We start from the raw sequence: 14,073 nt of genomic DNA, 5'->3' as shown, positions 1-14,073 counted from the left end.
AGTCATACAAGAAGAGGCGGACAGAGCTAGGCAGTGAAATAGGCTGCCTAGGAAAGCTGTGATTTCTCCATCACTAGAGGTGTTTAAGAAGACTTTGGACAGCCACTGGTCAGGGATGCTCTAGGTATAGCTATGCCTATGTTTTACTATGAGTATTTCCCATGCTTCTGGGCTTTACTGGTTGCCACATGGGGCAAGCTCATTTCCTCCATCCCCCTCAGGCTGCTAAATATGAGGGTGTTTTTAAGCCTTCCTCAGAGGCATTGGGGATTGGCTGCAGCCAAGGCTGAGGATTGGGACTGGGATGTGACAATGCTCCTGCTGGGATTTGAAGTCGGAGGTTTCTGACTAGAAGGTGTTCCCTTCCACTCCGGGTCAGACCGATCACCATATTTGGGGTTGAGAGAGAATTTTATCCCATGGTCAGATTGGTATGGACTTTGAGGGTTTTTGCCTTCTCCAGTAGCGAGGGGCATAACCCCTTTCCTGAGATCTCTTGAACATATATTAACAATCTTCACAGCAGGTATGTTGGCCATAGTGGTCCTCCTGCTTTAGAAAGGTTAGAGTATTACATCTGATGTTGTGTCAGGGTTGGCTGTGCAGTTCTGCTACGAGGTTAGATAGTGGATTTGTACTGGATGATTGGGATTGGGATGATCCTACCTCAGGCAGGGGGTTGGTTTAGATGATCTCTTGAGGTCCCTGCCAGCCCTACTTCTCTATGATTTTATGATGTAGTTTAAAATTTATTTGAAAATAATTACTTGTATGCTGATGCGGGGTGGGGGTAGAGAGAGGAGATCTCTACACTTATACAATCCTAAAAGTTACAAGTGATTTGATGGATGGGTAATACTTTGTTAAGATGCCAAAAAACCCAATTGTTCAATCATGCAAAGTCTATGCAGAGACTGGAGGACAAATCCGTCCACCCTCATCTCACAAAATGAATAGGAGTTTCTGTTTTCAAAGAATAAATACTGAAAAGAAACCCTTACAGTGTGTAGTTAGAGCTCCCAATTACCTTACTTACAAGAAGGTAAATCTGCAGTATCCCTGGCAACTTTTGTTGTAAAAGAAGGAAATGGAACTTGAACTTCAGGAACCCTTAAACCCTCGTAGAATGAACAATATGTGCACAGTACAAGTCCAAGGATCTTATTGAGTCATAGGAAAGTAAAGCCAGTGTTATAGATCCCAGACCATTCTTAGAGATGCCATATCCTTTCCTGGTGTTTACTGGATTCATACTCTAATGGAGATCCAGTCACAATAAATTTGCCACAGATCTCAGCATTGCCCTCATGAAGAAAATTCCAAGGAGCTTTCCACTAATTTAAATACCAACCGCCATGAATCATTCACTATTGCTGCTGAAATTGTTTTGTGGCTGCAACAACTGTCTGTTTTCTGAGGGAAAAAATCTTCTTTGGGATTGAACAAAGTTGTAAAGTGAACATATTTTAAGGTTTTAGTTTTAGTTAAAATACATTACATATATATTTCTGACTCTACTGCACTTTACCACTTTAAAAACTTCAGCATATTTGCAGCTAAATTTAATCAACAGCAGTAAACTTCTGAAAAGTATTTTCATTGCTATGAAATAGCCCTTTGGGATGTATTTTTCCCCAACTTTTCAACCATTTCTATTACCAACCCTCAGGTTCCACTATCCTCCCTAGCCAGCCCATTAATTAACAGTATACCACATGCATGTTGTGTGGAATCTAGTCTCTAATGCAGTCTACTACTCTTGCTTATGAGAAATAGTGTTTTATATTTCTGGGCTGTGACAGAGGCTGCATATACACATTCAAATCATCCAAGACAACTCTCCCATATTTGTTTTCCTGAGAGAAAATGGATTTGTACAGAAGTTCAAACAGAGAAGCAAAGAGCCTGCAGTGTGGACACGGTATACACTTGCCCAACACCTTTTCTGACGTGTTCTAATTAGAATGCATCAGATCAGACTCAATTAATCTAACTAAAATGCTACAACATTTTAGTTGCAGCATTTTAAAAACACCATCACATGTATTCACCATCCCAGTGTTTCAAAATGGCAGCAGGGGAGCTTTAGCTAAAGCGCATTGAAGAAGCTTAATTAAAGTACCCCCACCACCATTTTGAAGTGTGGGGTGCTGAATACACAAGATGCTGCAGGCATTTTAATTTTAATTAGAGCAGCTCCTGAAAGCTGCTCTAATTAAAACATCCACCCTCCCACCCTGCTCCGCAACCCTGGAGCATGTGTAAAGATGCCCTGGGATGCCAGGGGTCCCTAGAGCAGCCTAGAGCTTTGCAGTCTTTTTTTCTAAATGAACGCGGGCAGGAATTGTCAGGGACGGGGAAGGTGGGGACAGGGTATCATGCCCAAAAGAGTCCTCCAGTCTTTCCCCTCCCCTGTGCTATGTTGGAACCCAGCTAAGGCTGGGCAGGGTATATGCACTTATATGCTTTCCTGTATCCAAGTACTGTAGTGTGATTCAGGCAGGGAACAAGCCAGGAGCAGAAAACATCCCCTAAGTGCTTCAGTACTTGGCTTTTCTAGATCAAAGCTGTAGCAGGTACCCCTAACCCCTGCTACTTGAGAGGTAGGGAGCTAGCACCAAAGGGCTGCTGTTAAGTAGGAAGCAGGGCAGGGGCCACCTGCAGAGCTACGTGTACCAGGAAAACCCACAAGAGGTTGAAGGGCAGCAGGGGAGAAGGCACAACTGAGGCTCTGAGCTGAAACTGCAACACCTGTGGGTTGAGCCATGTGACTATAGAAGGCAGGCCTCCAGCCTATTAAAAGTCTGACTCTTGAGCCAGAGGAGCAGTTTGGCTCTGCCTCCCACTGCAAGCAGAACTTCTGCTTGCCAGAGAGATAATAGGGAGGAACTCAACCAACCAGGAAGCCAAGGAGTTGCTGCCAGCCCAGCAGCCAAAGGGTAGTACTTGGCTGAGGACCTGGGGGGATCCAGAAAGGTCTATATATAGATGGCAGAGTAACATTGGAGGAGCTGATACAGTTGATAGAGGTGGATAGGAGGCCACAGGGTTGCCACAAGTGCACTCAGCATAGAGCCCTTTCAGGGTTTGTGACATGGTGGGCTGCATGTGGCAGAAGCCCAAATACTTGAGAGATAGGAAACTGAACCTAGTTACAGGGCTGGACATAGGTATACAGGGAGAGCAACTTCATCCCAGGCCAAGGATGCGGCTGAGGGTGGGGTGGGGAATGGTGCTGGGGAGAACCAAGAGTAACCTCACTCTGGGTCAGGGATGCCAGGTGGGGCTAGGCAGAACTGAGGGCAATGTTGCCCTGGATCAGGGATGCCAGGGGGCTGGGAAAAACCAAGGGCAGCTTCATGCCAGGGCAGGAATGCCAAGGGGGCTGGGGCAAGGTGCAAGACAGAGCCAAGGGGCCCAGAGACTGGAGACACAGTGAAGGCTGAGAGAACTGGACCTGAACCCATGGACCAGCGATGGAAGCCTACAGCTAGAATAAAGTGGGGTATAACAGGGAGCCAGAGGTCCTTGTTACTGAGAAGGGAGAAATACAGCTGAAGACCCAGCAATATAAACAACCATGCAACCAAGAAAGGCTGTGGGCTGCAGACTGAAGCAGCCACGGGGAGGATTGAGTGGCTCATTATCCTGAGAGCAAAACACCTGCATGAGCCTGCAACCCACCTTGCAGTGATAAGGTGGCACTCTGGGAAGTAGGTAAGGGGAGAGGGAGAACCCGCTCGGCCACTGTATCAGAACTCAAACACTCCAAAGAGCATACCATGTACCCAAGGAGAGGAACTCGTATAGGGAGAGTGATAGTTTGCCCTTTCTTTATGTGCTTTTATCCAGAACAGGGCTGTATGAATTAGACTTATTTCCTGCCTGTTCTTTATGTTAGTTTACCCTGAAAAGGAATGGGGGTTTATTAAAGGGGCAGCACACCTTTTTCTTTCAGGGCATTTTTCCAGCCTGAGCAGGGAAGGTTTGGGTTAAGTAGATAGACTTCTTCTCTTTAAGCTAACCAGTTGACCAGAAATGACTATAAGGGGAGGAGGAGGTCAAAGGGGTGTCCAAGAGGCACAAGAGTATTGTAAGCCCTGCCAGGGGCTGGGGCTCATGACTTAAGCAGGATACAGCCAAGAGGGCCAAAGCCTGGACAAGAAATACAGCTGAAGCAGTCTAGAGCTGGAAAGGCTAAGACCAGAGCTCAAGATTGCCAGATACCAGGGCTGGGTCTGGAAGCCAGGTTCCTCAGACAGTGGGCTGAAGGAAAGATAAACCAGCTAGATGAAAGGAGCCAAGGCTGGGAAGGCCAAGGTTCCCACAAAGTTGCTAAGTATCAAAAAGAAAAACAGTGAGTAGGGTAAAGAGCTCTGCTGTGGTAATGGCTGGTAACAACTGTGAGGCATATGCATGGCTATAAGGGAGGTTGGAGGACACAGACACAGCCATTAAGACAACTGGTGCTCAGAAGCACTATTAGGGAATGGACAGACAATAGATGTGACTCTTGCTGGCCCCTGGGCAGCCTCCCAACAGTGTTTCCCAAGTAACATCAAGGCATGGCAGGTAAGCAAAAGGGAGGGACCCAAGCACCCAGAAGAGAAAGAGCTCATGGAGTCCAAAGAGCATGCTACCATGCCACTCCAGCCCAGACCTGCCATAGGGGGCTAAAGCCAAGAGGGCTGAGGCCCCCTACAGGAAGGCAAAACTGTGGACCGAGTAACACCTGTGAGGCATGGACATGGTGGTAGGAGCAGAAGGATGCCACAAATTCAGCTCATAAGAGAATTAGGGCCCAAGGAGCCCCAGGCCAAAAGGAAGAGTGAGAGGAACTTTGTGTGCCAGGCTCTGAGCACCAAGTCAGATGCGCCAAATTGGACCGAAGAGAAGAACTGAACACTGAGAGAAAGTAACCTGGGCTCACCAGCCTCTGAGGGAAACCTCTCCTCATTACCTTTAACACCAAGGCATGACAAGGTGGCGATGCAGGGTATGACCCTGAGAGGCTGAAGCAGGAGCCATACAGGACTAAGGCAGTCACTTGGGGGCATCCCAGCTGCCTTCGGGTGCCATCCTGTTACAGAAGCACTCCTGTGGGAGAGGAGAGAGAGGAGAAGTAAAGCACTCTGGGATTGTAGAGATTGGATCTACATCTGCTGCCTGTACAGAAGTTCTGTCTCCTGATAGATATTCTCTGGGGAGTACTCATTCCCATGTTATTTTTCTTCCTGAGTGGCAACTTTTACTCTGGGAGAAAAATTATGAACTTCTGTATACTCGTGGTTTGTCCTGAGAGAGCAGGGACTCTCCCTGGAGCAAATGAATGTCTGTCCAAGCCTTAACTGAGATCCTTCTCTTTTTGTAAAAAGCTGAGTTTCCTTCTCAGTTATGTTTGGGAATGATTGCTCAGAAGAAGCAGAAAGAGATATGATCATTAAGTTCAACATTGGATTATTAAATAGTACAAGGTGTGTGCATCTACACGTGTATTTGCTGCAGCACCAGTTTATTCGCAAGTAAATTATTTGCAAGTTAATGGTGCCAAGCAGGTGTCTACACATTCTGGCAGCAAATCTTCTCCTGCTTCCCTATCTGCTCCCACTTCCCAGGGCCCTGGAATGGGCCCCTGCTGCCACCAGGGGGAGCTCCAGGCTACAGCTGCAGCTGCATGCAGTCAGTAGCCCTCTTCAAAAGCCCGCCTTGCTCACTGGTCTCTGGCCAGCCACTTCTCTGGCCAGAAGTAGCACATGCAGCATAGGGATAGCATGTGGCAGCACTCTCTTCACCACCTGACTCTCCTGGCTGCCCCTGCCCCTGGCAGTGACAACCAGTGCCCCACAGTCCTGCTGACCACTGCACTGGCCCTGCTGGCCCACCATGCTGACCGCTGCCTGACCCACAGCCCTCTTGCCCCTCCTGGCTCCCACACACTCAGCAACCACCCTCCCATCTGCTGCATGCTGTCCTAGGGCTGCCATTGTACACCTGCCACCTCAATCCCTTCTGCCTAGCTGGACCCCACTAGGGATGCCAATGATGGGCTCCTCCCCATGGACACCTGGCTGGTCCTCACCTTGCTAAACCTGGTCACACCCACCAGCCTGTGATATTTCAGACACCTCTTTGGCGTGGGAAGGCCACTGCCGGGAGGCTGTCCTGGAGGTATGCAGTGTCCTCCAGGAAGTACTAGGGAACATTGTGCTCCATGTGCATGACCCCCTGGTAGTGGTTGTAGAGTTCCATGCCCTGCGATTCCCCCGTGCATCAGGGCCTTTGACAGGACCCACATCCCCATCACCTACCCGCCTCATGGAGACTGCCCCTATTACAGCTGGAGGGCTTTCACTCCATGGTGCTCCAGGCCATCATAGACCGCTATGGTGCCTTCACGCGTGTAAGTGCCAGCTGGGCAGGAAGCACCCACAATGCTCACATGTTCCAAAACTCTAGCTTGCCAGGCCTAGTAGAGAGTGGGAGCTTTGTGCCGGGGTGCCAGACCTGCAGCTGGGTGACGTGGTAGTTGTGCCCCTCCTCATTGAGGATGCTGGCTACCAACTCCTGTCCTGGATTATGCAGCCCTACACTGGCCAGCTGGACCCCTGCCAGGCCCACTTTAACCACTGCCTGGGCCAGATCCACACCCTGGTGGAGTGCACCTTTAGGCACCTCAAGGTCTGCTGGTGCACGCTCACTACCCACCTTGAGTTCACCTCCCTTGGGTCATCACTGCAGAGAAACAACCTCCCTCAGGTCATCATCACAGCCTACGTGCTGCAAAACATTCATGAGCCCCAAGGGGAGCTCTTCCACAAGGCTTGGGCAAAGGAGGTATGGCACGTGGAGGACGCCTGGCAGCGGTGTGCAGCAGCAGCAGTGCCTCCCCCACCAAAGCCCCAGAAGATCCACACACCCACCAATGGGGGCCAGGGCATGGGGTGCAGGAGGCAGTAGCTGACCATCTCCTCCAGCACACCCCACTATAGACCGCCTGCACTGCCACCCACAGGCCGCTCCCTCTTCCCAACCTCAGCACCATGCTTACTGCAGACACATCTCAGAAGAACAAGTTTTTATTCCCCTCACATCAACCAGAGCCCCCCACTCAACAAACAGAGCCCCTTCACCATCCACATCATCCACCAACAATAAACAACCTTCTTCCCTGTGAAAACTATGTACAATGTCCTTTGTGTGCCATCCTGGGGTGGTGGGCTGTGGGAACTAGAGGATAGAGCCTGGGGACAAGTGGCCAGCATTCCAGCCTCTGGACATTCCCCTGTGGATGTGCACTCTGTGGCAAGTATGGTGGGCAGGAGGCTTGCTCAGGAGTTACAGTGACCAGTACTCCCCCTCTGGCAGGTGGTGTCCAGTGCCAGCAGGGCCATAATGTAGTCTTGGCCTCCCTGCAGGCAGCTCTGGCTCTATGCCCGCATAGAGCCGTGGCAAGTGGCAAACCTGAGCCCAAGTTGGGGGACTGGGTGATGCTGGGTCGAGGGCAATATGCAGGCAAATACAGATACCAAATTTACTCACAATTAGGGATTTTTACTGCGCAGTAAGGGTGCACACACATAGATACATGCGCTTACTGCACACTAAACTATGCTACTGCACAGTTAAGCACCTTGTGTAGACATGCCCAGTGAGTCTTCTGCTACACAGTTTGGATTTACTTGCTTAGCTTTGAGAAGAGATTTGATCCATTTAGATCATTCCCATTTGTATTACCTCAATATCATCCTTTTTCTTAAATTCATAACTCTCTTGCTGCTGCATTAAGACTGTATAACTTGACATATTGTATCTCATTTAATGATAGTCCAGATGGGAGAATAAAGAGTTCACATAATTTAGCAAGACAGCCACACATTATGCAAGACTGTCACTGAAATTATGAAGAAATCCAAGTTAACATTATGCATTATGGATAAAAACGTAGAGACTTTCATATGCATTTTATAGTGCCTCATTAAATACTCTGTGAAAGATTAAATTGTATTTTCCTAATGTCTTTTTGTAACTTCTCAGAGATATTGGGTATTCAGAGACAGAGAAAAATTAAGATTAAAGCAAATTATAGCACAAGCCTGCATCAAACAAAACTATAAAATACTAAAACTTTAAAGTCATGTGACAAATTGGATCACATTCTGTTTTCATTTATATTTATGTAAATCCAGTTATTTAATAGATTTCATGTCATCAATATAGTACAACTAGGATACAGTTATATAAAATACACATATAACAAGAAATCTTAATAAAGATTTTTAAAAGTACTGTAACCTTTGAGAACTTGACTTCCGTTGAGTATAAGTAAGGTTCCCATGCCACATCAAGAGAGAGACGGAATAAAACGGATTCAGCGACAGAAAGTAAAACAGGGATATGTTCCAGATCTATTGGAGCTTGGTCTAAAGAAACTAAAAGGAGATCCAAAGCCTCTAAAGCAGAAACAAAATAGAGAATTATTTCAATCATGCTCAGTGCTAAAAGGCCCATGATTTATACCTCATACACTGTATTCATTCACAGTTTCCACAAGAATCAAGCACTTGCTTAATTATGAACAAAAATAAGACAGCAAAGTTTACTTGAGGTTTTTTTAAGTTTGTACGCCAGAACAATTGAAACCTCTCTGATAATCTGTATTCATCAGTTACTGAAAAATTCTAAAACTGAAAGAATAATATTAAACTGGGTACTGAAAAGGGGTAATAATGCAAGTTATTTCTTGAAAGAACGACATATTTTTAAAAAGTTTGTATAGTATCAATTTTTGCTAGATGTGCTGATCTTTTTTGCTATGTCAATGAAATGGCCCATACAAAATTATGGCTGAAAAGGCAGGATTGCTTTTTATGGTTGAAAAGGTTGTTAAATTGGTCTTTCAACTATTTCTGTTATTAAATAATGGCTTTTCTCAATTTTGGTTAAAGATTTGTGTGAATCTTGTGTTCTTTAAAGTGACAGATTTATAGATCCCATTGGCAAAATTTAGCCAAGCAATCACTATGCAAATTTCTCCAAATTTTCCTGTCATTGTACCTCATTCTTGACTTAACACAATTTAAGTCAACCTCTAAAGTCTGTAGAATGAAAAACAAAATACCACAAATCCTGCACGGATGAGTGAAATCACAGTCCCACACAAATCTTCTGAGTTCAGCGCTCCCTTTCTCCATGTTGATCATCCATATGTTATATGATGAAAGAATCAATCTTAGTCCTAATAAATTTTTCAGCCTCCTTCACTCATCCAAAAATATAGGTGTGTTGTTATTATTTATAATGCAGTAGTTCCCAAAGGTCTCAGCTAGGTTGAGAACCCATTTTGCTAGAACAGTACAAATATTTAGTAAATTACAGTCCTTGGCCAAAAGAGTTTATAATTACCTATGCATCCTTGCTCCTTCCTAGCTCCCAGGACTTTTAAAAAAGTATTTCTCTTCTCCAAAACACTGAAGAAGATATATCTTTGTTTTATTATGTCAAAGCCTTTTCTCTTTGCAATCAGTAAAAATGGTATACTTTTGCTGTTATTTATTGAATGATAAATGGAGGCTTGTACATGGATGAAACAGTTCCCTGCCTCAAGGTATTCCTTGAGGGCATAAAACTGTATGCTTACAGATTGTGTTGCAGGATTATGGCCTAAACAGACAGACAAAACAATTCAGACATGTAATTTATCTGTTGACCAGTGTATGTATTTATTATTAAGTGGTGCAGCTACTGTATTATTACTTTTTAAATAATTCAGTATTTATTTGCTTGCAGATGGTAGACTGATCTTAATTAGTATGTTTGAGGAATAATTTGAGTTAAGAGGCTGGCCAGTTGGCCTAACAGGAAAAAAAGGCAATAGGGCAAGCAGGGTACCAGCTTTAAGCACTTATTTAGAGGCCTGTGTATGGGGAGCCTGAAGCAGCTCAGTGCCCCCTGCCCCCTATTTTCTGGCACTTGACACAATCTCCCTGATTCCTCCAGCACGCCTTCCTCACCTCCCCTCTGCTCTCTGTCATCTCTGTCTAGGGTGCAAAAATCATTAGTTATGCATCTGGAAAAAGGTTTCCATATTGTTCCAATAGCACTCCTTCCCCTCTACAAGTGTTTTGAAGGTAGACCTTCAAAGTTATACAAACCTGTTTCAGATCATCAAACCAGCCAGAAAGTTTGTAAGTAGCATGCACAGTACTAGAACGTTGATAGTTTTCATCTCCAGCTTGTATTCCAAGTCACCAGTTATTTGTAGTGACAATATAACCTCTCTTCAGCTGAGATCCCTTCCTCTGTTTCTCTTCCCTAAATTTTACATCTATCAACCTTATTTTCCAGATTAGCTATTTTATTTAACACTTCCTTCTCAAACTTCCTGTTTCTGGCAGAGGTCATCTTTTTCAAAGCATACAGAAACATACGCATCATTGGCTTGCCTCACTTAACTTTAATTTACATCAAGGTGTAAATGGGGTGCAAGCAAGTATGTAACTGAAGACAGCAAAGTCATCATAAAATACAGGATTTTTAGAGCTGAACGAACATGGAAAAAGTTCACTCTCCAGTCCTGTGCCTTAGATGTCAATGTCTTTAGTCAAACCCTGCCAGTTATGAGAGAAATAATGTAGCAGTCATCCTGCTATCAGTAAACAAGAGGAACACAAAATTCTCTGCACAACAATCTGTTTTGATGCGTCTTTTCCTCCTGCAGAGTATTTCTCTTGATTGCACAAACCCCCAAGAATACCCAGCTGATGAAAGCAACAAAAAACTTTTATAGTACCCTGGATATTGCTTTCACAGTCATGATGTAGAATTTTCTTTTTCCTTTACAGATTTCCTTTTTCATTTTATCCAAACAGTTGCTCAAAATGCCATGAAAAACTGAACTAGAAGTGAAGACCTTGCAATAATGATCTGGTAACTTGGTAAATGTAGAGAATATTCCCCCATGATATCCCAGGCTCATGATATACAATATCATTCTAGAGCAGGGGTGGGCAAAATATGGCTTATAGGCTGCATCCAGCCTGCCAACAGATTCGATCTGGCCCACAGGTGGACAGCTGCCAGCTCATTGGATCTGATGTGTGGGGAGCTGGGAGCTCCAGCTGCCACATGGTGCCAGGCAGGTAGGTGGGACTGCTTCCACCTAGCATCATCAGCCCTTGATGTGGGGACATCAGCCGTGGACCTGAGCGGGGCTTCTGCCACAGCAGATGGGCAGCAGCAGCAGCTGTGGACACCGCCGCCAGGTTCAGGAGTCCCAACACAGAACCTACCAGCGGTGTCCACAGCTGACACCACCATCCTCCCAGTACAGTGGAAGCTCCCGCCCAGAGCCCCAACCCTAAGCCTGCCAGCAGCGTTAGCTGTGGACCCAGGCGAGAGGTGCTGCTGCATTGGGTGGCTGGCATCATCACCTATGATGCTGCTGGCAGGTTCCATGTCAGGGCTTGGGAACCTCCTGGCTATACCCACAACTGGCACCACTGCGCTCCTGCTGTGGTGGAAGTCCCCATTTGAGTCCATGGTTGAGCTTCAAGGCTCCTGTTAAACTACAGCTCCAGTCGAGTTCTGGAGGAAGAGAGTGGGGAGGGAGCAATGGAAGGAGGGGGAGAGGGAGACAGAGAGAGGGAGAAGAGGGAGAGAAGGAGCGGGTAACAGAAAGAGCAATAGAGATGGAAGTGGCCCTCCAGCAGAAATAATTGCCCACCCCTGTTCTAGAGGTAGGCTTATGTAAAGTCCCATTTTACCTTTGGAATGACCCCATACAAAATACTAAGATTGCGCAAAGTATAAAACAGAAATGGAGTGACTTTGCTTTGTCCTACATCTCTGCTGTGCGAACTGTAGATCATAGCTGTTACATATACGCTCATCCATCATTTCTCTTTCATATATGCAGGGCTGAATGATTTTTTCTTTAGCCATTCTATTATTGTGCTTTCTCTTCAACCTAACCAAAAAACCTAAGGTACATATGACAACTATTTCTTTTAACTTATCTGCCAGGACATTATTAACATAAATCTTATTCTAGCTAAGATTCTATATGACAGTAAAATAGTGAAAATAAATCAGCGTATCCATGAGTATCTCTGTGTATCACTATTTCATTCTACAAAACAAGGGCTACTGCGATTATGATATTTATAGTTTGAAAAAGTGTAGAGATAACATTTTATTTCAAATATCTGGAGAACCAAGCTAATATTCTCCAGTTTTATTAGTGGGAATACTTAAAGAAAAAGTATAAAATAAGTTATTTAAAGCACTTTGAGATCATTAAATGACTTTTTAAATTACTCTTAATAACTGATTTCAGAGACAGGTTACAAGGTAATACCATGAGAAAGGAAATAAAAAATGAGCGGTGCTTATATGAAAATAATTTTGCAATTTAGGAAATTAAGCATAAAAATAAAAGGTTCTGAAACATTGTGTGTAAATACTACAGTGATAATATTAGTATATTTTTGTAAAGTTTCTTTATGCAGGTAAGACATAAAGCCTACTTCATCTTGGCTTTCTTTCAAGTTTTCATAGCTGGGAGTAATTAAATTTTGCTTTCGCAGCTGGGTCAGAAAGAGCATGAAGTAATTAAAAGAAATATAGTTAAGAACATTTTACCTTCTTGGATTTCACCACTGCAGTGCACCAATATAAGTGCTTCAGTCCAGCCTCTCATAAGATCCACATGTTTTCCAGAACTTAATACGTTAATTCCTAATCTTCTCTGTTTTAAAGGAAAAGAGTGAGAGTCAAAAGAAAAATCAAAAGGTGAGTTGTGTTGGTGGGGGGGGTCTATTAAATATACAGTGAAACTTTTCTTAAGCCAAAATATTTAAAATAAAAGTGCATATTTTAAAAACAACATTAGTAAGAGTTTACTGATGCAAAGCACAATAGCAGGAACTAATGAGGTAGCAACACTTAATCCCTGGGGTTAACATTTAGATAAGAATAGGGCTGCATAACTCTAATTATAGAATTATTATCCATTTTAATATCTTACAACAATAACAATTAATTACTATCTCTGAATCACAGTAGTGGCTCCAGCTAAGTTAATAGAAAAGTACCCTTATTACAAGCTCAGAGGGATCAAAATTGTTGGGGACTGTGAAAATATCTTGTCATGACAATACACATCCCTGAAACTTTAGCTTTTAGCAATTCCTACTCTTTCCAGTCCAATGGGTGCCCTATTTATGGAGGGTTTTGCAGCTAAAATGTAGATTATTATCTGCTTAGTACTTGTGATTAAACAAGGAACACATAAGGTACATTACCTCTAATTTTCATAATATTTTTCATACACTTGGCTTTTGGTAAGTACAATGGAAATACATTTTATTTGGATATTCTTTCATTTGTATTCCCATCTATGTTTCAGCAATTGGTTGCAACTGGGAATATTAACTGGCTTTTTGCATTAAGAATTCCATAGTGGACAGTAAAATAAACCCTTCTCATCTCATCTCATCCCAGATTTTGCATTGGCACAGTCAGCATAGGATGGGAAGGCAACATCTTTGGACACCAAAGCTGACAGAATTAACAGCATCAGTAAATGTAGTATGCTGAGGCAGTTTTCCAACTCTAAATTCCTGTTCACCAATGCTAAAAGAGGCTGCTGCTTTATTACTGGATGCAATGTCAAGCATTCTTGCAGCACTGAAAAAAATCCAGCAATAATTTAGTCAAAAAGCATATCTATGCTCAAGTGTGAAATCAGCCAAACATCACAAAATTCCCTCAGCAAGGTTGCCAATTCTGAAAAGGGTTTTATTGAATACTGTTAGTCAATGCACCTTCGCTGCCAACAAGATCCATAGGGAGGGGAAAAAAGATAACTCTCAAAATAAAACGCAGGATTTGCAAATAAGGCCCTCAGTGTGCTTCATAATGTATACATTTTTCATTTGGATAGTTGCAGAGATTGTATAAGCACCACAGCCTTCTCTTTAGGGTTTATTAAATGGCAAGTATATTGCTTTTTTAATGTCTTTTCAATATGAATGACCACTCTGTTCCTACACATTATCTATTTTTGGATTTGTA

The 14,073-nt window shown here is 44.0% G+C and overlaps 1 protein-coding gene and 1 long non-coding RNA gene across 9 annotated transcripts in view; one reads left to right on the top strand and one right to left on the bottom strand.

Annotated features, from left to right (window-relative positions):
* TMEM232 (transmembrane protein 232) overlaps nt 1-14,073 on the bottom strand; it is a 66,138-nt gene that overhangs the window by 12,559 nt on the left and 39,506 nt on the right. For both annotated transcript variants that reach the window (XM_019484320.2, XM_059724952.1), the window contains 2 exons: nt 12,640-12,745; nt 8,293-8,450 (listed from right to left, as the gene is read on the bottom strand). In XM_019484320.2, the coding sequence (XP_019339865.2) occupies nt 8,293-8,450; nt 12,640-12,745 (264 nt within the window). The remainder of the gene's footprint in view (nt 1-8,292; nt 8,451-12,639; nt 12,746-14,073) is intronic.
* Nucleotides 1-14,073, top strand: part of LOC109282409 (uncharacterized) — a 51,147-nt gene that overhangs the window by 14,051 nt on the left and 23,023 nt on the right. For 5 of the 7 annotated variants that reach the window (XR_009461061.1, XR_002089382.2, XR_009461063.1 and 2 more), the window contains one exon: nt 12,757-12,789. The exons of the other annotated variants lie outside the window; for them this stretch is intronic. This is a non-coding gene — a long non-coding RNA (uncharacterized LOC109282409). The remainder of the gene's footprint in view (nt 1-12,756; nt 12,790-14,073) is intronic. 7 annotated transcript variants of the gene reach the window in all.

Source organism: Alligator mississippiensis, chromosome 3 (assembly GCF_030867095.1).
Source record: "Alligator mississippiensis isolate rAllMis1 chromosome 3, rAllMis1, whole genome shotgun sequence".
NCBI lineage: Eukaryota > Metazoa > Chordata > Crocodylia > Alligatoridae > Alligator > Alligator mississippiensis.
Note: the sequence above shows the minus strand (reverse complement) of the source record. Positions and strands in the feature narration are given on the sequence as shown.